Source organism: Thalassophryne amazonica, chromosome 6 (assembly GCF_902500255.1).
Source record: "Thalassophryne amazonica chromosome 6, fThaAma1.1, whole genome shotgun sequence".
Taxonomy (NCBI): domain Eukaryota; kingdom Metazoa; phylum Chordata; class Actinopteri; order Batrachoidiformes; family Batrachoididae; genus Thalassophryne; species Thalassophryne amazonica.
Genome location: NC_047108.1, coordinates 103029314 through 103056165, shown reverse-complemented (window position 1 = coordinate 103056165; position 26852 = coordinate 103029314). Strand labels below are relative to the sequence as shown.

At 39.6% G+C, this 26852-nt stretch overlaps 2 protein-coding genes and 1 long non-coding RNA gene across 5 annotated transcripts in view; 2 read left to right on the top strand and 1 right to left on the bottom strand.

The window, feature by feature from the left end:
- Positions 1-1536: 1536 nt before the first annotated feature.
- Positions 1537-3896, top strand: LOC117512803. The gene is made up of 2 exons (XR_004561385.1): positions 1537-1722; positions 2969-3896. It is a non-coding gene; the product is annotated as an uncharacterized LOC117512803 (long non-coding RNA).
- A 6636-nt stretch (positions 3897-10532) lies between these two features.
- Positions 10533-17952, bottom strand: LOC117512802 (LETM1 domain-containing protein 1-like). Its single transcript, XM_034173026.1, has 9 exons — positions 17822-17952; positions 16581-16735; positions 15283-15398; positions 12854-12936; positions 12487-12661; positions 12290-12391; positions 12017-12169; positions 11820-11916; positions 10533-10684 (listed from the first exon to the last, which is right to left on the bottom strand). The coding sequence occupies exons 1-9, from the start codon at positions 17935-17937 to the stop codon at positions 10608-10610; spliced, it is 1074 nt and encodes a 357-aa protein (XP_034028917.1). The 5' UTR covers positions 17938-17952; the 3' UTR covers positions 10533-10607.
- Positions 17953-20567: 2615 nt separating this feature from the next.
- LOC117512800 (CDK5 and ABL1 enzyme substrate 2-like) overlaps positions 20568-26852 on the top strand; it is a 17374-nt gene continuing 11089 nt past the window's right edge. For 2 of the 3 annotated variants that reach the window (XM_034173024.1, XM_034173022.1), the window contains exons 1-2: positions 20568-21147; positions 25085-25177. In XM_034173024.1, the coding sequence (XP_034028915.1) occupies positions 20600-21147; positions 25085-25177 (641 nt within the window). In that variant the 5' untranslated portion in view covers positions 20568-20599. The remainder of the gene's footprint in view (positions 21148-25084; positions 25178-26852) is intronic. The other variant, XM_034173023.1, reaches the window with a different exon arrangement.

The window sequence follows — 26852 nt, the reverse complement described above, 5'->3', positions numbered from 1 at the left end:
TTATAAGCTATTAAATTTGTTCTACTACTAGTTGTAGATGTGTCAGAGGTAATATTGGAATTTATCTGTTATCGGTTATCTGTAACTTCCGATACATTTTTGGGTGGTTTATTGTTTTATCTTTATTGAAGATAACTTTTCAGTTATCTGATTATCTGTTATCGAAGTAAATTTTTTGGTTATCTGTGCCCACCACTGTATAATACCAACCCAGTCTCATGGCAGGTTGTGGTGGCATTATGGAAAGTACATTAACCTATGGGTTCGTGATGGGGCAAGAAAATGGGGTGCGTTTCGTGACGGGGACATGAATTAATTTTGTGACGAGCGCACAAAATGTGGGGTGATGGGGGGGTATGGTTAGGGTTAGGGGAGGGTAGACACTTACGCTATGGTTTGAGTCAGTGGTGGGCACAGCTAACCAAAAAGTTAGCTTCAATAACAGCTAATCAGCTAACTGAAAAGATATCTTTTATAAAGCTAAACCGATAAACCACACACAAAAATTTACTGGAAGCTACAGCTAACTGATAACCGATCACTTTCAGTATTATGTTCAGTACACTTGCAACTACTAACAAGCTGATTTTGAGTTTTAACACCACGATCCCTTCTGGTAGCATCAAAGGTGACCACAGACCCAAACAATGAGTCAACACTTCTGTCTTTGTGCACCCTGCCCACTGCTGGAAGCTTCTGTTTACTACATATTTTGCAGCAGTGAAGCAATTGAGAGGAGCTAAGCGCGCGCGCGCGCACATACACGCATGCACGCACGCACACACACACGCATGCACGCACACACACACACACACACACACACACACACGCCATTATTCCTTAACATAATACACAGGGTTGGGTAGGATTACTTTGAAATGCAATCCAAAAGTAATCAGATTACAAGTAATCCAAATGTATATACATACATACATGTAATCCACATGTATTCTTTCAAAGTAATCCTACCCAACCTTGAGAATACAGCAGTGCTGCAATGAGGCAGAGGTCTTGGAAAATAAAGCAGTTTTGACTTATGGTATTATTGGAGTTACACCTATTCAGTATTTTCCAGTAAAATCGCAGCACACAGATTCCTGAAATGTTGATTCTTAAACGTTGCCACAACTAAATTACTACATTGACACAATGTTGTAGAAAAGTAACTGTTAGCTGGGTGGAGATAAGCACAAGCAGCAACAGGCCTTAGGGCCTATATAGGACTTAACTTATTCTCTGATTAAGTTGTAGTTCATAGTACGATTAGCTTCTGGTGTAACCTTTCAGAGTGTCAGAGCGCAACTGCATGGAAATGTCTCGCACCTGCAGCCACGACCGCCGAGCATATGACTCTCATATCTGCAGCCACATCCTTGTGTTTGAAGAGAAAATTGTGTGGTGTTCTCTAATGATACATGTTTAGGTTTCTGTATCATTTCTCAGGTCCAGATGTGGTCAGGCTCAATTTGGCTGATGTAAAGATGAGCACATTGACAGTGTAGGATTTCAATCAGAGGTTGGAATTGTTCGTGGGTGAAGGTGCTGTGGCACGTCGATGACAGAGACATTCCTTCAACATGCATGATTATTTATGGCAGCTAATACACAGAGTGCATAAATATGTTCACTGGAGTGTCTGCTTACGTTCTCGTAGTTGTTCACTCATGTTGAAGGAACAGTCTGACAGCACGGCTTCAGTGAGTCAATCGGCAGATATACGAGGTCTGTCCGTAAAGTATCGTACCTTTTATTTTTTTCAAAAACTATATGGATTTCATTCATATGTTTTTACGTCAGACATGCTTGACCCCTCGTGCGCATGCGTGAGTTTTTCCACGCCTGTCGGTGACGTCATTCGCCTGTGAGCACGCCTTGTGGAAGGAGTGGTCCCGCCCCCTCGTCGGATTTTCATTGTCTGGAAATGGCGGAATGAAAAGGACTTTTTTCCATCAGAATTTTTTCAGAAGCTGTTAGAGACTGGCACCTGGAAACCATTCGAAAAATTTATCTGGCTTTCAGTGAAAATTTTACGGGCTTCACAGAGAATAAGGACTTTAACTACAGGTTTAAGGACCCCTTTAAAGGACGGTCGGTGCGCCGCGCTGCGAGCTGCGACGATGCGGCACAAACCACTGGATCATTTCTAAGCTGATGGCTCTGTGGATACGAGACCGTCGTGTGCTCTTTCTCTGGTTATCACAAGACCTGGACATCAGCCATTTTCTGGCAGATTTCACTTTTCGGCGTGTTAGAGGACAAGTTGGGACATGTCTATCTCGGCTTTCAGTGCTTACCAGTCGAGTGAGTATAAAGAACTTGTGGAGAGCTGGACATGTCCCAACATGTCCCAACGGAGGTGTTCCTTTGTCTCGCTTCATCAGCGAATCGGTCGTGACGCGCGAAGCCTCCGCGCGGCTTTCCATGACAAAATCTCTTGTTAAAAGTGAAATCTGCCAGAAAATGGCTGATGTCCAGGTCTTGTGATAACCAGAGAAAGAGCACACGACGGTCTCGTATCCACAGAGCCATCAGCTTAGAAATGATCCAGTGGTTTGTGCCGCATCGTCGCAGCTCGCAGCGCGGCGCACCGACCGTCCTTTAAAGGGGTCCTTAAACCTGTAGTTTAAAGTCCTTATTCTCTGTGAAGCCCGTAAAATTTTCACTGAAAGCCAGATAATTTTTCGAATGGTTTCCAGGTGCCAGTCTCTAACAGCTTCTGAAAAAATTCTAATGGAAAAAAGTCCTTTTCATTCCGCCATTTCCAGACAATGAAAATCCGACGAGGGGGCGGGACCACTCCTTCCACAAGGCGTGCTCACAGGCGAATGACGTCACCGACAGGCGTGGAAAAACTCACGCATGCGCACGAGGGTTCAAGCATGTCTGACGTAAAAACATATGAATGAAATCCATATAGTTTTTGAAAAAAATAAAAGGTACGATACTTTACGGACAGACCTCGTATAAGCGACATCTGAGCTGAATGTAAAAAGTGGTGATTAGTTACAAAGCTTTTGGCATTTTCACACTGTTCATGGAGTATACAACATTCCTGTGGTCCTCATTTGGTTTATTGTTTCAGTGGTTGATTAGAAAGGAGAAAAAAAAAGAAAAAAAAAATTGTGTTTACAGCACACAGTGTTTTTGAGCTGTGCGATGACATCTCTAACAGGCTGCACCTTCCTCCAGAACGTATATGTACTGATCGGTAGCTGCACTATCATTTCCATTGCATCCAAGGAGGCGTATTCATCTTAAACATCATTTTTCATATAAATTTTACCTGTACAATGAAGAGGAAGTTTGCAGGAGGACAGTACTGTCTGTAAGTGTGCTGTGTCCATATATGATCCATACTTTTGTCTGAAAACATAAAAAAAAGAATAAGAATAAAGATATAGCTGCAGATTCCAGACTCCAAAGAGAATAGCTTTGATATTGATAGTGAGGACGTTTTTCTGATGTTGTCAGGATGTTTTGCAACATATAAGCTGCATATATGGGCAAAGAAAGAGCCACACAACATGCATTTCATTGAAAAATTGGTTTGTTTCAAATACTGTCCAGTTAAAGCATTTTCCCAGATGACGCTGAAGTAAATACAGCACCCCCACAGAGCACCATTGCACCCAGTCATGGTAATAAAGCCAGAAAGGCTTGGATTATGGTGCTAACCGGTCGGGTCACACATGTAATAACAACACCAACAACACTCTGTACCACAAAATGAGTTTATAGTGTCAGGAGTTGGGTGGTGCTGCACCTCCAACAAAAAGCCAGAGTCTAAGCCTTAAATGTGGTGATGCCAGAACGTTGAAACTCAAAAGAAGGAAAACTGACAAAGTGAAGACAATTTCATTCTGTTGTGTTGGTAAAAATAAAGAACAATGTGTTTACCTGACTTGTTATTGTCCATTGACACAGTAGTCTCGTCTGGAAAATGGGTGTAATCTGTGGTAAAATCAGTGTTGTAGAACATTGTGAGCAAATGGGAAAGTTTTCAGAATCAAGTTTTTTGTCAAGTACATTTTCACATACAAGAAATTTTCTGTGGTGTTTGGTGCACAACACAAGTTCAATAAAACCAATACTGCAGTGCATCCGGAAAGTATTCACAGCACTTCACTTTTTCCGTATTTTATGTTACAGCCTTAATCCAAGATACAGTGATTAATTTTTTTCCCTTCAAAATTTGACTCACAACATTCCATAATGACAACATGAAAAACATTGTTTTTTTTGTTGTTGTTTTTTTTATGTTTGCAAATTGATTAGTACAGAGTTAATGTACAGAGGGCATTCACACCTTTAGCAGCAATTGCAGCCTCAAGTCTTGAATATGCTTCCACAAGCTTGGTGCACCTATCTTTGGACAGTTTTGTCCATTCCTCTTTGCAGCACCTCTCAAGCTCCATCAGGTTGGATGGGTACCATCGGTGCACAGCCATTTTCAGATCTCTCCAGAGATGTTCAATCAGATTCAGGTCTGGGCTCTTGCTGGGCCACTCAAGGACATTCACAGAGTTGTTCTGAAGCCACTCCTTTGATATCTTGGCTGTGTGTTTAGGGTCATTTTCCTGCTGAAAGATGAACCATCACCCCAGTCTGACGTCAAGAGAGCTCTGAAGCAGGTTTTCATCCAGGATGTCTCTGTACATTGCTGCATTTATCTTTTCCTCAATCCTGACTAGTCTCCCAGTTCCTGCTGCTGAAAAACATCCTCACAGCATGATGCTGCCACCACGATTCACTGTAGGGACGGTGCCTGGTTTCCTCCAAACATGACGCCTGACATTCACACCAAAGAGTTCTATCATTGTCTCATCAGACCAGAGAATTTTGTTTCTCATGTTCTGAGGTGCTTTTGGCAAACTCTAGGTGGGCTGCCATGTGCCTTTTACTAAGGAGTGGCTTCTGTCTGGCCACTCTAACATACAGGCCTGATTGTTGGATTGCTGCAGAGATGGTTGTCCTACTGGAAGGTTTTCCTCTCTCCACAGAGGACTGCTGGAGCTCTGACAGAGTGACCATCAGGTTCTTGGTCACCTCCCTGACTAAGGCACTTCTCCACCAATCGCTCAGTTAAGATGGGCGGCCAGCTCCCTGACTTGCATGGCACTCCCTGGGAAAGCCTATGCCAGGGGACTAGACTTAGACCTTTCATCGAACCCTAGAGCCAGGTGGAGCAATCCATTTTCTGTCCTGGTTGTGGAATGGTGGACCAGCTCTTTGGAAAGATATTACAAGGATCTTGGGAGCACGACCAACCAGTCTACATGTATTTTGTGGAATTGGAAAGGTGTACGACTGGGCCCTCTAGGTCCTATGGGGAGTGCCGCAGGAGTATGGGGTACCAGAACCGCTGCAATGTGCCATCTGGAAAAAACAAAACAAAAACAACACACATATTTCAGTTTAGTGCCATGTTCTATGAAGTTACTACCTCACACTCTAGAAAGGATCTTTATACATTTAAATAATCCATGTTAAAGCTTTTCGTATGTGCAAGGTCAGAAGTGAGCAGAAATATGGATCGACTTTTATGCATCACTCGCTCCATCTTTTATTCACACAACAGCAGAACAGAATACTAAAATGGGAGATACGTCATTCATTTCAAGTGTGAAAGCAGCCTAGTGTGCTCGTAAATCTCATGATCTCTGCAACAGGCTCCAGAATTTCCATCAGTCTGTTGATCACTGGAGGTGGGGCACTTATTCACACTTTATGAAAATCAACAACATGCAGCTTCATGTTTGGAGATCACTGGGGTGTGAAATCCTGTGTAATCTGTCCCATTAACTCATTTTGCTTTTGGAAAATGAGAGAACAAGGATCTGAGCTGCTTAATAAAACTAGCCTTTGATCATGGTTTTACATTCCACTGACTTTTCCACATTCTGATGGAAAAATAAATATTTCTGATTATCCAGGTAGTTGATAAAAAGAGATACATTTACAACAATTTTTACCATTATCATGTTAATCTTATATTAGCTATTATTGGTTTGTGTGGCTTTATTTTATTCTTTAAGGGACCATAATGTCTAGTAAATGTTTGTTTATAGTAGAGCTACATGTGAAGTTGGTACATGCAACAAAAATGTAAACACTTTTTTTCCACTGATTATTTTTCATGAGGTGAACTAAAAGAGCCAAGGCCTTTTTGATGCACACACAAGGCTTGTTTCTGTTAAATTTAATTCACAAATTCATAAAAAAACAAACAAAAAAAAAATAGAAGCACTCGGAGAGCGCAAACCTCCGCCAAGGCCATAGGGTCACCGACGTCACATGGAATACCCTTTGGCAAAGACATTTATTCCACGTCGTTTCACGCATCTACCGTCATGTTTCAGATTCAGTGGTTAACCCTGTGGGGTCTGAGGGCATTTTTTGGACAGTTCACTCGCCTGGCATAAATGTTTTATTATTGCTGTTAACAGCTCTCCCTGCATCCCGCAATCAAGTTTTATGTCTCTTTTTTCAGGACAACCTGTACTTTCAAAATATATATGCTATAGTTGTATTTTCTAAGTGTAATAATGGTTTACAATCAGAAATAAGAAAGGAAAAAGTAAAGCGGTAAATAAATTTCCACACACATTCATTCAAAACACACAGCAAACTATAATAAACAACTGTTTTGACACTTTATAAAGGTAATTTGGGCTCTTGTGTGAAAGACTGTACAACAAAAAGGTTCAAACAATAAACACAAATGCACATTTTGAACAATATATACAAAATGGTCTATGCATTTTGTTTGTCTTCATCTCAAAGCAATTTCTGTCTGCTATTACATAAAGGTCACATCACAAACTTCTACTATGAAGTTGACTGTGTTTGTTCTCTGAAAGCAACATTCACACTTCGAGGCTCATTCAGTTTGAGGGGCAGCTCCTCCCCCCTCGCTCCACTGATATGGTAAACAGTGCTTTACGCCGGAGCGAGAGAGCTTGCCACAGGCTTATTCAGTAGGATTCTCAGGAAAACTAGTCGAGCATTCCTGATACTCACACACTGTTTGAGCATGTGAGCTTGTATGAGAGGCTCTCAGTCTGCTTTCACTTTCGCTGTGCGTAATGGCACAGAGTGCATTGGAGCAGCCAAGGGGCTATTCAGATAGGCCAACTAGTAACACATCACTCCAAAAAACAATCTTTGCTGTGTCACGTGAAGTGAATCTGCCCTATGATTGGATTTTGGAAAACCATGTGACAGTGAACCAATTACGATTGGACACTCACATTGCTCATGTCATCACACGAAAGTCAGCAGAGTTAACTTTTCAGCAAAAAAAAAGGTAAGTTTCTATCTCATGTCATTAAAAAGTTATTTATAATTTAGTAAAGCTTGGTCTCAGCCGTCATATATGACGCCGTCGGTCCCAGAGGGTTAAACCCTTAGATCTTCAGCAAATGTATTTATAAAGAGAAACTGCATGAACTACACAAGTTTTTTTTTATTTTCTAATAAGTTTATTCAATGAGGAGAAAGAAATGCTAAATTCTTGTTGTGTCATAACTTTTGTTCAGCCTTTGTGACCCGTCATCATGAAGTTACATACAAAAATGTTGAAATTGGCCCTATCCTGCAATGATAATGAATCCTTAAAAAATTACTGGATCCAGATCGTGTTCTGGATCATTACCAAAATGTAATGACTTCTAAGTTAGGCTAAGATACACCCCTGGTAAAAATTTCATTGAAATCCGTTGAGGATTTTTTTGAGTAATCCTGCTAACAAACCAACCAACCAACCAACGGATGCGACCGAAAACATAACCTCCTTGGCTGAGGTAAAAATCTGTCAGTTAACACTTAATTTTGCCAAGATAATCAATCGACCTGGCAGGTGTGGCATATCAAGTTGTTAATAAAACAGCATAATTATGGCACAGATGTGCTTTGGACTTGTCACAAAAAACAAACCACTCTGAAAGGTGCAGCTGATCTTTAAAATTAATAAATAGGTGAAGAAACTAGATGTGGTGGTTCTATACTGGCAACATTGCACGTGGTCACAGTTGTGAAGCTTATTGGATGTACTGCAAAATGAGCTGTATTTGCAAAGGTGAAAGTGTTCAGTGACAAGAATTTTAACACTTTCATGAACAATATTTGAGAAGTAAGCCTTTTATATACACAGAAAAGCTTTTTTTTTTTAAACCTTAATCCATGAAAAATAGCAGCACAAACAAAACTGCTGCATTTAGATTTTTGATGCGCATACAAACTTGACATGCAGCTCTACTACAAAAGGTAGCAAAATAACAGTAAAAAAGTTAAATGTTATTTCAAACAGGTGATGCCAGCAGGTGACTGCAATCATGATTCGGTACAAAAGCAGCATCCACGAAAGACTGTTTGAGGAGCAAAAATGGGCGGAGGATCTTCAGTTTGGCAACAAATGTGTGAGTCGATAAGTGAAAAGTTGAAAAACAATGTTCCTCAAAGAAAGATTGGAAATAATTTGCATATTTCTTCCTATGCACCACAGAGAAATTTCTGTGTGCAAAGGGCAAGGGTGCAAGCTGAATCTAAATATCGTTGACGTCTGATCTCTCAGGTGGCACTGAATCAAGAACTCATTCATCAATAGCTGATATAACCACATGAGCAAAGGATTAGTTTTGGAAATCTTTTGTTTCCATATTTTTGTCAAGCAATACAATATGGAATTGTATTTAAAAATGCCACTTTCAACTGTGCAAAAAAAAAAGAAAAAGAAAAAAGAAATAAAAAGAAAAAAAAAAAGGAGAAAAAGAAGCCCTATGCTAACCTTGTCCACAAGCAGTGTCAAATTCTCTGGGCTCAGAGGCATCTGGATTGGACCATCACACAGTTTGTAGGTGTATTGTGGTCACACAAATCAGTATTCCAGTTCTTTTTGGAAGAACTGGATGCCACATGCTCCTGACCAAGGATGAAAATGACCATCTAGACTGTTATCAGCAGCAAGTCCCAATGCCAGGGTCTGTCATGGTCTGGGATTATGCCAGAGCCATTGGGAAAGGTAATTTACACTCTTCTTGTTTTCTCCTGCATGTTGAGAAGCATCCACAGTGGCTACAAGGTCATGTGACTCAGGGTCACACTCAAATAAGAGCTCCTTATTCAGGGCATATCCGAGATTCATTTTTAGAAACTTCATATTTACTTCTGTTTTATAGATGTATAAAACAATGTTTTCATATTTATTCAATGTTTTTATATTCAAAGTCAAAATATGTCATAGTTTTGCAGTGCCATTCTTCAGCCGCCGATTATGATTTGGAAGGCCAAAATGATGTTCGGATTTCTTTGTTTTTTTTGGTCTGATTTAACATTGGCCCTGAGGAATACTAACTTTTACTTTCCTTGTACCGTTATGGACTTTGAATCATTTGAAGTCAATTTTTATCTTGCTGGTACCCAGTTTCTGGTTTTATTAATAAAGACCCTTTATTTACATTTGACTTTTGATTGAAATTTAAATGCAAACAATGAAAAAAGAAGAAAGGTGTTTATTTCAGATACAGTCCCACATGTTACTGGCACAGCAATACATTATTCAAAACTCAACATATTTCAGAAGATTTATTAACAGAATGTTTGCAGCTCACATTTCAAATTTGTTTTGCCAATTTGTGCAAAAAGACACAGGAAGTAAAACAATTTACCTTTTACACCTGCACCTGCAAAACTGGTGTGCACTTCCTCTTTCTACCGGCACTCTGGCCAGAATAAATAAATTGTGCAAATGTGTGGTCTGACTAATACAAGAGGATGTGCCAGTTTAAACTCTCAAAGCAACTAATCAACTAATTAAAGTGCCCACGATGTGTAACACCAACACATTTAGCTTCTCAGATGAGCATAAATATCTTTACAATTAATAGCTAGATGAACCTTTTTTAATATCAACTGTACTCAGTCAACTGACTTTTGACAGTTTATAATCAGACAATTACTTCCTTCTCTCTTCCTTCTCTTGTTGTACTTGTTCTCTCAGGGCAAAAGTCACAACGTGAGTTAACTAAATTCAGTTCTCATTTGTTGGTAACAACAACCACCTAAAATCTACATTTTGAAGAATGAAATGTGAACCTGCTGTTCCACCAACATATCAACTGGCCGTAAAGTGCTAATGAACATGCTGCTCTGTACTCTGTTCTGTGTTTAATCTTTGAGCCTCAGACAACGCAACAACTGCAAGCTGCATTATTGACTATGTATCACAACTTAAAGTATTTTATGAGGTACTACTTATACATGTTCTAAAATGATACACAAAGCAAGCTTTTCATTTACAGATACACAGTGACATATTTCACACTGATAATGTTCTGGTAACTGGTTGCCTTTCCTGGTTGGTTGGTGGAATTTATTTAGTCACTTCTCCTAAACTTTAATTGCTAAACAAGATGTTTCTAAAGTTTCCAGAACAGACACTGTAGAACTTCTTACTGTTAACCTGACATGAGATCTCTCCCCCCCCCCCACCCCCCCCCAAAAAAAACAAAAAACAAAAAAAACCTGGAGCCACCTTAATTTGTTCTGTTAATCTTCTTGGCAAAAGGTAGCAGTTGACACTCGTTCGAGATCACGGCACTTCAGATTTGTCAGTGAGGGCTGGAGCTGTTTGGGTAGTTGACAGAAAGCAATACGAGGTTGTACAACAGCAGTGACACCTCAGATTCTGTAAAAATGACAACAAAATCAGTGATAATGACATTAAACATTAGATAAGTGACGCCTCAAAAACACAGGGGTGCCAACAGGTCATGATGGAAAAAGCTGGAATGGCCCAAAGGGCCATGATGCCACCGAGGGGAAGGTGCAGGGAAGGTACGGCGGGCTTTGATCAAAAAAATAAATAAATAAAAATAGGAGGTTCTAGGAGCAAAACTGAGTAAATCTGAGGCCAAATATATATATATATGTGTGTGTGTGTTCTCACATATATATATGCTATATCTTAAAAAAAAAACAAGTTACTTATATTCACTGGCAGTGTTTACTTACGTTTGTTCATGTTCTCCAGTTTATATATGTTCTCACATAGCAGGGGTGGTGGCCAAGTGGTTAATGCACTTGGTTTCAGTGCAGAAACGGGTTCAAATCCCACCCCTGCCACTTTTCTCCATGTAATGTGGAGTTGCGTCAGGAAGGGCATCCGGCGTAAAACCTGTGCCAATTCAACATGCAGATCCACCTTGGATTTGCTGTGGCGACCCCGAGTACAAACAAGGGAGCAGCCGAAGGGACTTACTTATTATGTTCTCACAACTAATCTGAGAACATATACGTAATGTTTCTGAAAGGACTGCATCACAGCACCATCTGTCTAACCACAGCAACTCAAACAACCCTGATTACTGTTAGGATGGCAACCTGTAGCATCAACTAACAAGCTGTCATCAAGCCAGACAAAAGGATATTTTAACTATGTGGCGATTCCATGAGGAGAAAAGTGAGCTTTCTGAATCGGACAGCAGTCGCATGACTTTTTCAGTCCCTACAACGGTTAAACCGCTCAACCAAGTGGCACTTTGATTCACTGTGAGGACACACCCATGAAAAGGTCCAGTCAGGACTCTTGTCTCTTGTGACATACAGGGGACTGTTTACCAAAATAAACAAAGCACATGGTCCGTCTACAAACCGTGGAAAGTGGAGCCCCGAGATCAACACCCCCCCCCCAACACACACACAGAATTTTACATTGGATTTACACTAATCTCAAAAACATTTCCTAGTGAGACAAAAAACACAGGAAACTGGGGATCCAAGGGAAATGGGCACCCCTGAAAAGAGATTAAATGAAAAAATACCTTTCAGTGAAGTTGACACCTGAAGCCACTGGGATAACCACTCGTGGCACTGGTTAAGGTTCAGCCCATCAGAACTGAGGCCTCTGACATAACAAGCCTTGAAAGAGAAAAATCAATTTGTAACCAAGTAACACGAAGCATTTATCCTGAGAATCAGGGTTGACCGATGACCAGCCAGGCTGTGCAGAATAACTGACCTGTTTGAGTTCTGACTCAGTCAGCTGCTGAGGGCGGAGCCTCATGAGGGCGCGGTCCAACAGGAGCAGCTCCAGCGCGTGGCTTTTTAACCTTCGGCCAATCAGAAACCCTGGGAGGTGAGGCGTCAAGAAGAGCAGGCGGCACATATGCCTCTAAATGGCATGAAGATGGAGCACAGTGTTAAAATGTTTTGAGCAACATTTTCACATTAAATATCTGCTGAACGAGCAGTGCTTGCATTCATTGGTACAGGTTAATATAGTTTTACTGACCATTTGGTCCACGTTCATTCTCTTTATACCCAGTGGAGGTCGAGAAAACAGGCTTCGAACAGCGAGGATCTCCGACACTTTGGGGTGTCCTCCACGCTGAACCTGAAAATACACCACAATTCATCTCATCCTGCTGTTATGGTCCTCACTACACTACAGGGATTTCCTTTAGTTGAGAATATGAACTGTTCACCTACTTTAGTGTACAGGTCATTAAGTCGGACGTCTTTGACCTGCTGGCTCATGTCCTCGAGCCCTCTGAGCACTGGCTGGTGGTGTTGAGCTCTGAAGGAGTGATATACTCCCCGAAACTCTACCTGCTGCCTCGGAGTCCAGAAATGAGGGATCAGGAGCTGACGCGGGAAAAAGTACCTGGCAGTAAACAGCAGTGAGCGGTTATGAAGAGAAACGAGACAAGGGGATGGTGTGATATAATAAAGACAGCAAAAACAATCCAACATACAAGGTGTTACTATTTCAAGATAAAGTTCAGAATACGAGTATGAATCAGAGTTTCAAGTTTCAACATAATGGTTAAAAGAAGAAAAAAACAAAGTCACTCACATCAAGACAAAAATCAAGTAGTTTGCAAAAGGAGGCATTGATATCATCAGCAGTGGGATGGCTTTGATCACGTTTCTGCGAAACTGAAACAAAGGCAAGTACAGCGCATAATGGAAAAAACACAGAATAACTGCACACCTTAAACACAACACCTCGAGGTCTGAACAACTGTACTGCGTCAGTCAAGTCTGGGAGAAGGTGCTGGTGCTGCGGTTTAACACACCCACGACACCACCTTGGGTTCTGGATGGCAACCACACAGGCAGACAACTGGTCCATCCCCCCATCTATCTGTCACAGCCATGTGAAACATGGGCGTATCCTTGGCCTTCTCTAGCCACCACTGGAGTCCTTGACACACAGGCGCCTACAGTATGTCCTGATCATACACAGAGAAACTCGCCACATGGCCAAAATGTTGACGCTAATGCTCCCCCACAACAAAAGTGATACTCCTGACCTTAGACTTCCTACGTAACCAGTCATTTGATTCAAAGCCATTCCAGTAGTAACCAAGGATCCTTCAAAGGGACCTGGTACCAAAGACATACGGTTGTCACCTTAGGTCACTGATTAACACCAAAGTCTCACAACCATACATCAAGACAGGATTAGGACAAGGACCCTAAAGATTTGGACCTTTGTTCTTCTGCAAAGACATTGGCACTGTCAAACCCCTCTGTCCAGCAACCTCGTGATTCCATAAGCTGTTCCCAGGTGTCTCTCGAGCTCAAAGGTCAAGGACCCAGAGACATGAATGTCGCTGCTGAGATAAGTAAATGTCTCTGCAAGTTCCACACTTTCACCACATACAGATACATTTCTGATGGCTAATTCCAGGAAGTTATTAAAAGCATGAATCATAGTTTTGATTCAGGACAATCACAAACCCAGATGCTCAGATTCCTCACTCAGCTTCAAACTCAAGTGCTGCAATCAAACTATCCATAAATTCCACAACATCAACAGAGCATCATCAGCAATGCATCAATCAGTGAACTGTGTTGTCAAGCACCAGATAGCTGATTTAAATATCCCATGTGTAAAATGTTTAAATGATAGTGGCTTCTTTCACATTACTCTGATATAACTTATTCTTTTTGTGCTTTCAGCATTGGTTGCAAATTTGTTAAAGCAAAGTAGAATAAAATAAAATATATAATTCAAGGTTTGTAATTTTTTTAATCTATTTTAAGAGCCACGACCTGAGCCAATTTCATTTAAAGTTAAATGTGATGCAAACTTTACATTTCATTATATTGTGTTATATTTCATGTCATGTGATGTTGTCCATAGATCATGAATAATGTTTGAACCTAAAAGCTTTGTGGTGTGGTTGAAAAAAGGTTTGTGGTGTGGTAGAAAAAAGGTTTGTGGTGTGGTTGAAAAAATTAAGTTAACCAATTCCATTTATTCTTGTGACCTTTCTGGATGGAGTAATGCAGTCTGGTTTGCTCATGTATGCTGTCCAAAGTACAGTTACATTAAATGAGGAAATGTTGGTTTTGTTGCTTGATGGGCATTTCAGGGACATGCAAGCTAACAACCCGAAAGATGTCTTGTAAATCACTTCAGAGGTGTTATCTGGTTACAAAAATAGCATTTTTAGATTTGGAAGTATTTATTTTTTTGCTAACTTTTATGAAATATATGACAAACACATTTGATTTATACAGAAATAAGCCATTTCGCAGCGTTTTCCAGTATCTTTTTTTTTTTTTTGAGTGAGCAGCTGCCTTTACTTTTTTAAATGCTGAATGAAATCTCCGTGTGACGTCACTCAGTGTTTGCATAAATAGACTTCTGGCCTATTTTGGTCCTACCTTGCTGGTGGCAAAACAACCGTTGTCTCTTGCCACTGCAAAACGCACACTCCGATTGAAAATGAATGGCAAGTCACTGTTTTGCCTCTGTTGCTTGTAGCTAATGCGATCATACCTTAAACACCCCTTACACAGTCTATGTTCACACACAGAGCAGGCTGACCCTGCAGCATGAGAGCGACAACAGCGACTCGCTAAAATATTGGGGAGTGAGTTTGCAGCAGTGAAGAAAAACAAACAAAACAGAGACGATGTTATTTAAAAAAAATAATAATAATCTGTTTTGAATGCGCATCCCGGGGACGTGGCGCATATTACATATTGCATCCAGCCTTGTTGATTTTGCATCAGGAAGTGTTTTTTGATCAGAAACTTACATTTGCCACACTTATGACTGACTTTTATTTTCTTAACATGTAAGTATATACCAAATTCACATGTAAAGGGGAGGGTTATGGTCAGGATTATTAGATAGTCTGCGTGGTATGTGACTCATTGTGCATGCTCAGCTGGGCGTGCCAGAATAGTAGCTGGTACGTGATATGACTGGGTCCAGATGTTTAGCACAGTTGTATTCAGCAAACACACACATACACACACACACACCTGTCTGACTTTCTCCATTTCCCTGTAGGGTAAATCCTGGAATTGTATTACATGACACAGCATCTTTGCTCTTATTCTCCCCACATCTTTGGCATCATAAAAAAGTAGCTTGAATCCTGGAAAAATAACCATGACAATGAATATGAAGTTTTACAATTAACTGAATTAATATCACATTCTTTTAATTTCAAAAAAGGCTGAAGTGTGTTGTTGACTATGTTGTGAATTATTAATTATACAAATCAACATGCTAATAACATTTTAAATTTAACAGGTGTGCAAAAGTACATACCTACCATCCCTGGTTCTCAAGACCAAGCACCTAAGTGGCTCTACTCTACTCTTTTCTACTCTCCCTTTTAGATATACCTTATATACTAGCATAGTTCCACCTTAGAATTGGAATATAATATACAAGATATATCTTACTGAATTTTCATACAGCCTTTATGAAATCTAAGATTACAAGCAAGTCATGCTTCGACGACAACATTCAGTATTTGAAAAGAGCCATCTTAGAATTACAGGCTATGAAATAATATCAGCACAAGTTGGTTATTCTGAGTGTCAAGAAACGACAGACACTTTGTCCTCAACGCTAAGGGAGATCATGAGATATATATATATATATATATATATATATATATATATATATATATATATATATATACACACACATATATATATTGTATAAAACTCTGACAGGAGGCTGAGGACCATCAGGACCAAAACCTTGCTGCAGCTGGTTTTTTTTCCCCCCCATCTACCACTGGCCTCATGAACAAGGCCAAAGTCACCCCCACCCCTCCGCCCCACCCACACACATAATTCTCTGGGACATCAATTTATCTTTGACCATCATGAATCATTTGCACGATATATTCATGCAGAACCACTGCCCACCTTTGCTGAATTGCACATTCTTGTTGGTCAATGTCCTGTCCATTTTTATTGTATACTGAACTTCACATCATTAATGGTGTCTCTCATTTTTTTCTTGTGAATGTTTATGACACTTCTGTACCATGACACCGAGACAAACTCCTCAGAGATCAAAACCCATCGATAATAAACCAGATTCTGATTATAAATGAACCTAATATTCAAATTAAACCATTTCTAATTTCTTCTACAAGGAAAAATATTTATTCAGATTCAACTGCACAAAAAACGCTGAATGTTGGTGTTATAAGGTGCAGCTAAAACCACTACAAGGTGACATTTTGATCCTGTCAAAATATACAGTTAGCTTCATAAAATGCTGAAGACTTTCTGATATAAATTAAATGGATGATTACCTTCTATAAAAGTGTGATGAATCTGATACAAACGAGGATATCGTCTTTTGAGGAAACCTTCGTATTTGTTGTTTGCATACTGAAGTCTGGATGCAACATATCGACCAATACCACATCTGACTGTGGATGATGAGTAATGTCTAGATGTGGTCAACCTGAAACAGAGGGACAGACAAATGACTCATTAGAGCAACACTGTGGAAATTTACTAAGGATTAAAATGAATTAAAAACTTAAAAAAAACCAAAACATTAAACTATTGAGTCATTTGTAAATCAGGCAACCAACGGTTGTTAAGCGTGATGTAACGCAACACGTCATTTTCAACTTCCGGGTTCAAAGGAGAAAAAAAACAAAAAACAAACAACAACAACAAAAAAACGCGCTTTGTCAGCTGTTTGTGGTTGTTGGTCGTCTACATCAGCTGAGTTTCTTTCGAAGCTAAGACCTCACAGGCAGAGTTCCCGGATGTGCGACCGAGTTAATAGGTCAAATACATCACTAGAGCTGTCGTTTAATAGATTCCCAGCCGATGAGAAACAGAAGTAGCTACAACTGATCAGGTAGGCCTCCTACCCTGACCTTTTTGAATCTCGTCAATTTACATAACCATAAGTGTTTTGTTTGGACCGGGAAACAGATTTATCACGTGATGTGTTACATCAGAGCTTAATAGTCCCATATGATCACTGCCATTTGTCTTTGGACAAGCATCCTCTAACACTGATAGATCTTGATGAATTCTGTTTTTTCAAAAGATGGTCCTTGAGCCAGAGTGAGAGATGGTGTTTTCAAGAATGTAATGCATGCTGGGACAATCCTGATAATCAGTTAATTCACTAAATTTATGAAAGAAAATACCAAACATTCTTAGTTTTTAAGCCACTGTCATTTGGACAATTAAAAACATTCAAAATAAAAATGCCACTTCAGGCGCCTAAAGCAAAGGACAGTTTCCACCATTTTCGAGCCAGTTCAATGAAAAAAAAAACTGATTACCAAACAAAAAGCCCTCTAAAGGCTTTTAATTTCATCCATATAGTCCCATCATTCATTGCTATATTCTGAAACAAAGATTTTCATGCCGCACATGTAGGAATGACAGTGAAACTCGTTCATTCGCTGTTTATCTAAAACATCCAGAAACGGCTAACATTAGCTTAGCAAAGGTTCAGCTAACATGGTATCTATGCAGAGTGACACACCGTGAACAAGTTCAATTTTAAGCATTTTAACTCTACCTGAACCGGCAGGCAACGTAGCGAGAATATTGATCAATTGTTGACCCATATTTCCTAAAACAACACAGTCGGCCCAAAGATAAATAACTACAAAATCTTGAAGGGAACAGCGCCATTATCTGAAGTTCTTCTTCTATGTGTTTTTACGACGTTTGGCATCCAGGACCAGTTCAGGGTGCACTAGCGCCACCCTTTTTTCCGGAGTGTGGAATCTGCCGTAATTAAGAACATATACCACGGGGCAAGGTACAGAAAAAAAAACATGGTTAAACCTGAAGCATCATGACAGTTTTTCTGTTTGTTGGTTTGTCTCGGACTGACGTGTATGAAAGCATCCCAAAATGGACCATCCCAAAATGGACCATCCCAAAATGGACGGGCAACCACCATCATAAAAAGTCTCTCCATTAGACAAAAAGAGAGCACTGAGGAAATATCACACAAATAAAGCCCCAAGGACCTCACCAGGATGACTACAAAAAGGAGTCACACTATGAAAACATGAGACAGTGAAAACAAAGTCGAACACGTGCTCAAACATGGCTTCCTCCACAACTGTCCCAACATCCAGAGAAGACTATTCTTGGCAAATTTTTTTAGTTGTCTTTGCTTGAAAACTACAAAACAAAGAACTCTTGATTTTATGACTAATAAGTATGTTTGATCGTGTTTCTGATTTAAAAAAAACATAAAATGGTAATTAATTAAATGATTGGGTTACTCAGCAAAACTGATAGATGAGGCATACTAATTCTGTGACAATGATACTGTAATCTTTCCCGAGTCGACGGATCCCCTAGTGGAAGCACTTGCAAAGTTGAGTGAGGACTCAGTGTCTGGGTTTGCAATTATCCTCGATCAAAGTAAGATCCAGTTTTGAATTGCTTCTTGTACTCAGAAATGTATCTGAATGTGGTGACAGTAGTGAACTTGTAGGGACATTCACTTATCTCTGGAGTGACATTCATATATCTCTAGGTCCTCAGCCTTTCAGATCGAGAGATGCTTGGGAAGCACTTATTGAGTCATGAGGTCACTGGACAGAGATGTTTTTTTGATGCCGATACCTTTGGAGGAGAATGAAAGTCCATCTCTTTAGGGTCCTGCTGCTTCTTGTCTTGCTGTATGTTTGTTAGACTTGGATGATAATTGGTGACCTCTGGCAATGACTAGATGCCTTTGGTACTTTGTTTCTTCAGGGTGAAAATGACTTTCTGTGAAACAAATAGGGAGACTAAGATGAGGAGTATCACTTGCATTGAGAGGGGGGTGTCAGGTACGATATTTTGGCCATGTACCATGTTTCTTAGGGCATGATCCAGCAAGCAGGTGGCTCACTGTTGAGGACCCCAGTGACTGAAGAAGGCTAGGGATGTCCATGTATCACTTGGCTACAACAGATAGATGGTTACTGTCCAGAAGTGCGGATGTCTGCTTGTCTGCTTGGGTCATTGCTATACAAGACCCAGGGCAGTTCCGTGTTGTGGTGAATGTGGCAATGCATTGCACCAGCGCATGCCCCCAGACCTGACATGACCTGTGGGTACAGCAACTGCAGCGCAATACCCAACTGAGAAGAGGTAGTTGGATGTAGCTAAGACAGATATACAAGTGTGACTGATGAAGAGGCCCAAGACAGATTAAGATGCAGGAGAAAAATCCATTGTGGTGACCTCTAACTGTAGGGATCAGCAGGACAACAAAGAGAGAATAAGCACAGATTTCTGTCTACATATAGTAACCATCAAACATAGCATGAATACTCTCAACCAGATCATCTCAAAAAAGGGGAGTTAAGAACTTATATAGGCAGCAGCTTCCTCCTTGATATGAATAACATAATGCTGTACTCCAGGAATGAATGAGACATTGATTGAGTGAGCCACTTCTCCAAGATCTACAGAAAGGACATTATTCAACAGGTGCGTTGTTACTGCAAAGGGGACATGCATTCTCCAGCAATACTTTCAAGCTCTGTTACGCTGTTTATAGGAAGTGCAGTCTCCACACATAATGGAAGACAGCTTGGAGAACTTGTATAAATGAAAGACACGGAAGAGCAATATTTGTCCTTTGATCTATTTAATTACCACTATAAATTACACTATTATAACATATTTTTCAGTGAGGTGAGATATATTTTTTGCACATTTTCTTTGTACAATGTGAATCCAAATTTACATAGTCTCCTTGTCTATTTGTTGCTTTTTGTTTTACAAAAGTAAAATTTCATAATACACTTTAGAAAGAAGTTGTAGGTTTATTTTTTTCCCTTCGAAACCAAAAAATACATAAGTAACTAAAAATAAAAATAAATCAGTTGCAGCAGCAGACTAATTTCTTAGCAACCACTCTTAAATTGTTTCCTTGTTGGATATTGTTCTGCCTTATGGGAAATTTGGACAGGGTGTTTTTCTGTGCAAAAAAAAAAAGTTCATCTAAAACACATCTTAAATTTTATGATGAATGAACAATTAAAGCATCAAAGAACAATCAAAGAAATTCGTGATATTTAAAAGGGGCGGGCTAGAAGTTGGGGGTGGGTCATAGGGGGTGGGCGATGCCTTTGTTTTTATCGCTCCACCTATTATTTCCACTTACCCAATCATTTATGAGGAAAATAAATCATGTTAACATGCTTTTCTTTTTACCCAATCACTTCTATACCTAGTTTGAATAACTACTACTGTAACCAATGACAGTTTAGAGAGGCGGGGCTATTCGCTAGCAACTGCTCTCTTGTCTATTCGTTCATCATCCACCAGATTTCAGATTAGCATGGCGACTGCTGTTTGCGGTCTGCAGTCTACCGGCAGTAGCAGTAAACCGGCCAACACTTCGCGAGAGCACCGCAGGAGAGCTAAGGACTCCAGGAGGAGACAAGCGGCACTTTTCTTTCTTAATAATATTTCTCTCGACGGACGGCCTCCGGGTCATCTCAGCGATGGAAACGCCGACCAGAAAGCCGCCGACCAGCAGCGACTGCGAGACAGAGTCGGCGGCGGCCCACCGCTGGTTTCCCCGCCGCCGGCGGATTTCCAGGGCTCGGTCTCCCAGGCGGCGGATGCCGGTCTGCTTTCTACAAGCTCTTCAGCAAGTTTCTCGGGGTACGGTGGACTCATCGACATCCGACCTTCTTGGGTCATGTCACCGGGAGCTACGGGGACCAACGAGGTGTTTATGGAGACCGGCAGCACGGCGGAGACGTTAGCCCCGGACACCCCCGTGTCTCCTGCTCCCAGCGGACACCAGTCCTGGTCCCGTGTCAGGTCACCGACCGCACTCAGCCCGCTACAGTCGGGTAACAGTGCAGATACACGGCAGAGGTGAGCATGAGAGGTCGGTGTCTGAGAGTGGGCCTAAACACCGAGAGGCTTCCGCAGCACCTTTATCTTATATAAAAAATGTTTTTTTTTTTTGTGCCAACATATGTAAGTGTTCTTATTTTTTTAATCAAAAGCTGTTAATCAAGTAGCAATAATTAGTATTTAAAAGGTGGTTCTAGTAAATGATAGCTTTACTGAAATTTTAAATGCTCTGGGATTTTTTTATTTTTTTTTAAAGAGTATTAATCTAAAATATTATCCCAATAATTCATTGTGTGTGTGTATGTTGTAAACCACAAAACAGAAACAAAAGACAAATGGCCCAAACAGAGAGTCACCCCTTTGAGTCTGGTCTGCTTGAGGTTTCTTCCTCAAATCATCAGAGGGAGTTTTTCCCTTACCACTGTTGCCCTTTGTGGTTGCTTTAGGGTTTGGTAAACTTAGACCTTATTTGTGGCAGCTTTGTTGTGATTTGGTGCTATATAAATAAAGTAAAATTGAATTGAAAAAGTGTAAAAAACAAACAAACTGGATGCTACACCATCGTCTCCCACAGACAGACGGATGCCAGGAGTAAACCACACAGTGCTAATTTAATTTAACCTTTATTTAATTAGGTTAGTCCCATTGAGATCAATGCTAACCACTATGCCACCGTGCTGCCCATAATAAAATATGAAGTCATAGAATAATATCAAACAATGTGTAATGTATAAACTGAGATTGAGCAATAACACTTATGGAATGGGGACAGATAGCAGAATAGTGGAAATATAACTAAATAATAATTATTATTAACCTTTATTTAACCAGATAAAAAAGTTCATTGTGATCAAAATTTCTTTTGCAAGAGTGACCTGACCAAGAAAGGTGGCAGCACGTCATAAAAAACAAGTTAACATCAAGATAAGCATTAAAATACAAGAAATTTGCAAATAAAACACAATCAGTTTGGTCATAGTAACAATATATAAGTTAAATCAATTTAAAAATACGGGCGCTGTACAAAAGATTTCCATTCTCTTTAAAATGGAGTGAAAAATGTTCAGAGAAATCAACCCAGACAGTTTCAATTCCAGTGGTGGATACAGCTAACCAAAAAGTTAGCTTCGATAACCATTAATCCAGTAACTGAAAAGTTATCTTTTATGATGCAAAACCGATAAACTGCTAAAAAATGTATCTTTATTACAGATAACTGATAACTTTTAGTATTGATTTGGACGTGGCCACATCAGATTACACTGTCTGCTTCTGATAAACCAGTTTCACTTTCACTTTTTGCTGCTGGGTAAATTCAAGGATCACAAACACGTAAGAACGCGCGGCAAATGAATGAATAAAAAAATAAAACCCTAAACACTGTCATCATCTTTCAAAAGCAGTAAAACACAGTATTAGAAGTCACAGTTTATCTCGGTATTATATACATGAACTAAAAAGCACTGGTACACTGGAGTCAAGGACTGTGGACAGCTGGTTGAAGCACACATACAGTAAACCTCGCATATAATGGATTCACGTGTACCAGCGAATTATGTCCATTATAACTGAAATCCATTATATGTATAAAACGGACAAAATCCATTATACAAGTATGTATGTAACGGATTAGTTACAGTCAAGAGGCGCTGAACAGTCCACAGGGAATCTTGAATTGGGACCTGCATCATTTAATGACCGAGTTAAAAATTCCTATGATGGGGGAAAAAAAACAAAACGCCTGCCTTAAGTAAGCGGCAGACATTATGTGCATTAAAAACATTAAATTTGATCGAGTCACTCTTTTTTTTTTTTTTTCTCCTCTCTAAGTTCACTGCGCACGGAGTGGTACTTTAAAATCCTAAACCCTGAGTTATGCTTCTGCAGCTCTGTAACTCCATACCATGCAATGACGTCGACGTGCATGACAGATATAAAGTTCTCCGTCACGTCTTAATGCAATTTTTCTGGACTATGCTTTTTCTGGATTTTTAAAAAATGGATTTTGCGGAGAATTTGTCCCTCAACGAACTCTTCTTTCTACAACCTCCAAATCAAAGGTAAGGTGTACAATTTCCTCCGTGAACTGCTGGGTGTAATCTGCTGTGCACTGCAAAAACTTTTGAAATATAACTTGAAGGAAAGGAGTGAAAACGTAAAAGTGATCACAGCCTTTTGCAGTGTCCGATGTAGCAGGTGCACAGACTGCAGGTGCTGTTTGTTTAAAAAAAAAAAAAAAAAAGTGTCAGTGCTGAGCTTTAATTTTGTACCTCTGTTACTGGGTACGTCCAGTCTGCTTTGTCCGGTATTTGCAAGGGGTTTTAATGGGAATGCATTGTGGCTGGACAGGACATTTTGTCTAATGTGATTGAAAATCCATTATATACTGTGTTTATTACATGGAAAACTATACAAAAACATTGGGACTTTTGCTTTTGTCTGGTGAGTGTGAATATACAGTTTATATGATGACTGTATAGGCGGGTTTTACTGTATACACATCATCACCGTAATCCAGTACAGGCAAGAAGGTAGCAGTTATCTGGAGCTTCGGAGCTCCTAGGGAAAAACATGACTTTGTTCTATAAAAGAAGCCTAACTTCACCCTTTTATTTGGAGTTCAAGTGCTTAAGATGAACTTTAAAAGAAAGCTCTCTATCAATAACTAATCCCAAATACTTGTAGCTGCTGAGTTACTCAAGAGGCAGTTTTAATTAATGGTATATTCTCCAAGGAAACTGGTGACTTTGGGGAGGGGGAGAAACATTATTTAGATTTTTTTTTTTTTTTTTTTTAAGCATTCAAGACCAATTTGAATTTCTTCAGATGGCACTGCACTACATCAAAAGTGGACTGCAAAAATTCAAATGCCTGTGTATTTGAGTTTGAACAACAGTACATTAGTGTCATCTGCATAAAGAAGATAGAAGGCATTTGATAGGTTTGCACACGGATCTATAATATAAATTGTGAACAGAATAGGTCTTAAAACTGAACCTAGAGGAACACCTTTTGTGACCTCAAGAAAGGTGACCAGCCATCTGAACGCACTGCATCCTACTTGCCAAGTAATCTGAAAACCAAGAGACAGCGTGTGTGGAGATGCCGTTTTTGTAAAGAATTTCTAATAAGAGGCTGTGGTCCACAGTATCAAATGCCTTCGAAAGAGCAATAAACAGTGCAACACAAAACTTTTTAGAATCCAGTGCCTCAAACACATCATTTAAAACTTTTAAAATAGTAGTAACAGTGCTATGTTGTTTTCTAAAACCAGACTGAAGAGGGTTTGAAATGTTGTTTAAAATAACTACAGCTGGTAGAGAACAGCTGTTTTAGTTCTTTTATGTATTTGTGGTGTCAATCCATGAAGTATATAGATATTATGCGAACTTGATGACATCAGAAGACGGAGAGTTTCGGGTTTTCTTTATGATGATATGAGGCTGGAAGGTTACGATTCATCCTAAGGTGATAATGTTAAACTTAGAGGGAAAAAAAAAAAATTAAAGCACCTTATTTGAATGGGTTCTTTTGTAGTCTGTGCACTTACACATCACAGATGTCTACAATGAGCTGTGCTAATCCTAATTTAGTTTTGTTGCAGGATAGATTTTACATAGATTTGTAGAATGTTATGTAGTGATAACAGTATTAAACTGTAGAAGGTAGATAAAATTTAATTTTTCCATAATACTGCCCCTTTTAAATTAATTGAAATTTTGAGATTGTCACCAATAATCAAGCAAGGCCAGAAATGCCCCATTTTGCAACCCCAACCACTTTTGTGGAGGTTTTATGAAAAACAATCAGTAAATTTAAATGTGGGTGAAAACAAAGCTCACCTGTCCAGTGTAATTAATTATTTGCAAGTAATCGAATAGCGTACTTGAGTTCTTTCTCGCTGGTTGATGTTATGACAGTTCTGGTAACGTAGTCTTTATTGATCTGTGCTCAGGTTGAGGAATGTCTCTGGTTCTCCTGGACACAAGGTGCCAAAAAAAGTTCACTTCATCAAGAGTATGAGACAATATGACACAAGGGGATGCAGGTGAGTTTTCAGTGCTGAAACACATTTATACACATGCACTTGTTTTAGAGAGAATCAAGTATCCAACCCCCAAAAATTGGAACTACAGCACTGTTTCCCACTGGGGAAAATGGAGGACAAACAAAGGTGGTCTTATACTGGATTTTTGGATTTGGCCTGTAGCTCACCAGCAGTGTTACTCTGATCCTGTTTTTTTTTTTTTTTTTTTTTTTTTTTTTTTTTTTATATATATACTGTAATAAGCTGCTTAGCTCGGGTCCTGCTTGCAGACTTAAGTTTGGCCTACAGAGAGATAACAGCAGTACAGCTGCTGGGTGCTGATTACTACAGTGAATTTAATCACCCTTGCAAAAGCTTAGCAAAGCCCAGAGAGGTGGAGTGTAGAAACATGATTACACCAATGGTAAGGTAACCCCACAGTGAGATAAGACTGAAGTCTCACAGGCTGTTAGGCTGACTGACCAGAGTCTGAATGCAGACAGAGAGGCTTTTATTTTATAATGTAAAAAATGTCTTTATTTTCAAATGATTTTTAATCCATTGGACTATCCCTCTGTCATTTCTCATCCACATTACTGCCATTTCACCATCTAAAGGCGGTCTCCCATTACCAGTTTTTGAAGTCTCAGATTTTTATTTATTTATTTGGTCCCGATTTTCTAAATTGAGGGAATCAGAATCAGTTGCTTACAAATGTAACCAAAATTCATACGTAATCACAGTAAGTACTACTATGTACCATTTTTATATCCATTTACATACGAGTGTAACAAACTGTTACCCTTAATTGGTGTAAGCGGGTATAGAAGATTGATGGATGTAACAGAGTATTGCCAAATACACCTGGTTATGTACAAATCCCTTTACACATTAAGTTTATGCGTGTACTAGCAAGTTTGCAAAACACTACAGTTTTGCACACTACTTTTATTACAGATTACACCCAATTTCAGGACCTGGTTGGGTGTGCAGTTTTTTTTTTTTTTTTTTTCCGTCCCCCTAGAAATCACCAATAATCTGGTATTAAAATTGGTAATGGGAGATAAGCTCGTATTTATATTTGCGTTTGATGTTTTTCAGTCTCTCTGAAGTGTGTAAAACTGGTGTGTTGCAATCCTAAACTGACCCGTATTTCGGACTTTCTGTTCGTCACAGATGGGTGATATCATCTGAATGGTTTATGGCAGTAGGTTGTTGCTGACGTTGTTTCCTGTGAGAGGTTTGATTTCTGCTTCTCTCAAGGTTTGTCCTTTGGATTGACTGTTGATAGTTAGGTTGCTGACTGTGCGCGTTATTGATGTTACTAGTGTTTACTGAGAAGCAGAAATGCCCAGACAGACGTGCGAGCTAGATGTGTATATATTATCTGTCGTAACACTAAATTGTGGAGTTTTGTTTTGACGTAGCCTGTAAAACACACAAGCATAGATAAATGCATGACAAATGAAGGACATTCTTTTTGTCCTTCAAGTTAATGTTGGGTTAAGGTAGTAATGATAGTACACCAAAATGTCATTGTATTCTTAAAGGGGTCCTGTTAACAGAAGTGTGTGTATGCATGTATACGGTGCATCGGGAAAGTATTCACAGCTCTACAATTTTTCCACATTATGTTACAGCCTTATTCATAAATTAATTCAATTATTTTTTTCCCTCAAAATTCTACAAACAATAC

Bases quoted from the DNA above. Each gene is read 5' to 3' on its own strand.
- LOC117512802 (XM_034173026.1), bottom strand. From the start codon at position 17,937: ATGGCGCTGTTCCCTTCAAGATTTTGTAGTTATTTATCTTTGGGCCGA. The intron at 12,937-15,282 runs GTGTGTGTGTGT...CCTTTGTTTCAG, and splicing joins AAATGGAGAAAGTCAGACAG to TTTCGCAGAAACGTGATCAA. The intron at 11,917-12,016 runs GTCAGTTATTCT...TTCTCTTTCAAG, and splicing joins CTGAGTCAGAACTCAAACAG to GCTTGTTATGTCAGAGGCCT.